The sequence below is a fragment of the Sinocyclocheilus rhinocerous genome, unplaced genomic scaffold (assembly GCF_001515625.1).
Source record: "Sinocyclocheilus rhinocerous isolate Xijiao unplaced genomic scaffold, SAMN03320098_v1.1 scaffold2653, whole genome shotgun sequence".
NCBI lineage: Eukaryota > Metazoa > Chordata > Actinopteri > Cypriniformes > Cyprinidae > Sinocyclocheilus > Sinocyclocheilus rhinocerous.
In genome coordinates this window covers 355,826-358,976 of record NW_015664693.1, presented here as the reverse complement: position 1 = coordinate 358,976, position 3,151 = coordinate 355,826, and the positions used below count along the sequence as shown (strand labels likewise).

The following is a 3,151-nucleotide window of genomic DNA, read 5'->3' as shown; positions in this document are numbered from 1 at the left end:
TCTCTCTCTCTCTCTCTCTCTCTATTGTCAGTTTGTGGTTTTATGTTTATATTTGTGTGAGTATTTATATATCTATATTATTTATGTGTGGGGGTAATTTCCCTCCTTTTTTTTCTTGCTATGTGATGTAGTTTAATCTAGAATTTTAACGTTTTGGTAATAAAGAGACCTTAAAGTCTCTCTCTCTCTCTCTCTCTCTCTCTCTGTCTGTCTGTCTCTCTCTGTCTCTCTCTCTCTCTCTCTCTAGCTGTGTTTATGCATTAGAAAGAAGAGTTTTTACACGGCACATTCACACTTTAAGATTGTCAGAGAAATCAAAGCAGAGCATTGGAGCTCATCATGCTTTTGTTTTATATTCCTACAGTCTTATTCATTGATCAAGTGCATGTGTTTTTATGTCTTCCAGACTTCAGCGTTTGGTTCTCTGTGTTTCTGTAGCTCAAAAAAAGTAGAGCACTAGCAGCATTAAGGTCATGGGTTTGATTCCCAGGAAACGCATGAACTGATCAATTATATTCTTTGATTTATATGGAAATCATATTGGATAGAAGTGTCTGCCAAATGCAAAACGTGATGGAAATGTGATGTTTTGAATGTTGATATAAATATCTCATCAAGATAATGTTATGTAGCTGTCTGACCTTAAGGTTTTAATTATAATTTTTTATTAGTATTATTTTAATTTAAATTTTTATTATTGTTATTTCATTGTATTTTTATTTTCATTCTTTTATTTTCATTCATATTGGATTATTATTTTCATTTCTATATTTTTTAGAATATTCATAATGCATATTATGAAGTTGATTATGAATTAAGTTGACGTAGTCTAAGGATTAATTTTATCACTGTCATTAAGCAAATTTCATTATTATTTATTTAGTCATCATTATTTAGTCTATTATTCGGTGATGTTTGAAGTTAAAGTTAGCTTGTTCTATCTGTCTGGACTCCTCCATGCGTCCTGACAGTGACTGTAATTAGGGTTTTTTTCATCAGCAGTGGCTGTGTGTGATCAGAGCTTCATCAGATACGACTGCCACGAGATGCTGAAGCATGGGACTTATTATCTCCTGCGACGACGAGACTTCTCTCTGATGACACAAACTGTCACAAACTGCTCACAACACAGCGCTTATGAGCTGGAGTAATGCATGTGTGGCCGTAAAACACAGTCGTGTCAGACATCTGCCGTGTGTGAGAAATAATGGACTTCACAGTTAATGGACGTTGGACTTTCTCATATTATTAGTACATTTATGCATATCATATAATCAATGTATTTACATTTTATTAATATTTCTGTTTATGGGATTATCTCAGAACAGTACTGGACATTTTATGATCCTGTTTGATTTTTTTTTCATAAGATCATAAATAATAATTTATAAAAGTGTCTGCTAAATGCATAAATGTAAGTATAATAAACTTATAATAGTATAAAAAATAATACAATTATAAAAATTATTTAAACATAAATTAATAAAAATAAAAAGATAAAAGATAAAAAATTAAAATAAAAGGGTCTGCTAAATCCATGAATGCAAATATAATAAACCTAGTTTAGAAAATATATTTTTAAATAAATAAAATAATACAATTATAAAAATTTAAAAAATCATAAAAATTTATTAGTGAATTTAGAAAAATATGTTCTACTTAAGGGAAAAAATGGCATAATTTGATTAATTTAGTTATATATTAAGTTTTACATTTATGCGTTTTAATACATTTATGTTTTAATCAAAACACCTTACATTACACCTTACGTTGCACTTTTCAGTTCATGCATTTCCTGGGAATCGAACCTGCGGCATTGGTGTTGCTAGCGAACGCATCATGTATGTTTATTCACAAAACCCGTGTTGGTCTGTGTTGTTGTTTTGCTTTTCTACAGTTGCAATTCACTAAATCTTCTTCCTGTCATTCAATTTCAACATCCTGCAGGAAGGTTTCAATTGAATTCAAATTCCAGTTTGTGAACCCAAAAGATGCCGAGTCTTAATTCTGCATTTTGCGCAGCCTGATGTGTGGCGTCTCGCAGTGTTGTGGGTATTTATGGAAATATGACATCTTGTTCCTCCATTTTTATCCCATCCTCTTGCACAGCGTGTTTTGTCCGCCCCACTTTCTGTGTAATTATCGTCTGTGACACGCAGTGATTCAGTGACACAGTGTGTCTGTGATATCAGCACAGGGACGCTCGGCTCTCTCTGGTGGGGATCTGGCTGCCTGATATGAGCGATCGATGCTTCTTGGCCTTTAGGGAAAGCCCTTTCGTGTTTACTATCCTCACTGACTGTGTGTGGCTCTTTCCAGGTCACCTTCAAACCCAGCTCGTCCACTGCAGAGGTGCACGATGAACACATCAGAGGGGTGCTGAAGGTAAGAGCCAATCTACCTCCTGCAGCATAAATACAGGCTCTGTCTGATCATATTTATATGCTTTATAAATTGTTACACCGTGTCTTAAAGGAATAGAACAGCTGATAAAAACATCACAATAATCCACAAGAAATCCACAGCACTCCAGTCCATCAATTAATGATCCTGATGATTAAAAACAAAATTAATTTAATCATCAAATATTGTTTTGCATTAACAAGTGCAGTTACTAACAATACACGTTTATTTCTTGCTAATGCACATTTGACAGTAAAGCACTGAGCTGGAGTTGGGAAGTATACAAAATTTACATTTATTAACAACAGTAACGTGCAAAATCTAATTTTAATATGAAAAAATAAATATTCTGCTCTCATTAAATGTTACATTATTCTTTTTATAGTATTATACTGAACTGACCGACAACATCAGTGATTATGAAAGGAGCGCTCTTTACTTTGTGATTCAGTCGCAAATTGAACAAAAGTTTGTTTTTCAAGGCACTTTGCGACTTTGCAACACATGAAAAGTTTTCACATGAAAAAGCTTTGACAACATTTGATTTCTTGATGATTTGATAGTTTATAATAGTGATTTTATGATATCAAAATATAAAGCAAAAAAGTGGAAATGAATGACTAATAAGCCAATAAGTGCTCCTCTGCTGCCATCTACTGGTTATAGTGTTAATTTGCTGTCTTTTTAAATTTTATTTTAAATAAGTGTTTGTTTATCCCATCCCATTAAAAGAACTTTTAAATTGGAT

General features: G+C 32.8%; 1 protein-coding gene across 1 annotated transcript in view; it reads left to right on the top strand.

Moving 5' to 3' along the window:
• Positions 1 to 3,151, top strand: part of LOC107730377 (AT-rich interactive domain-containing protein 4B) — a 93,322-nt gene that overhangs the window by 24,178 nt on the left and 65,993 nt on the right. Inside the window, exon 3 of the mRNA XM_016541199.1 lies at positions 2,320 to 2,385. Within this exon, the coding sequence (XP_016396685.1) occupies positions 2,320 to 2,385 (66 nt within the window). The remainder of the gene's footprint in view (positions 1 to 2,319; positions 2,386 to 3,151) is intronic.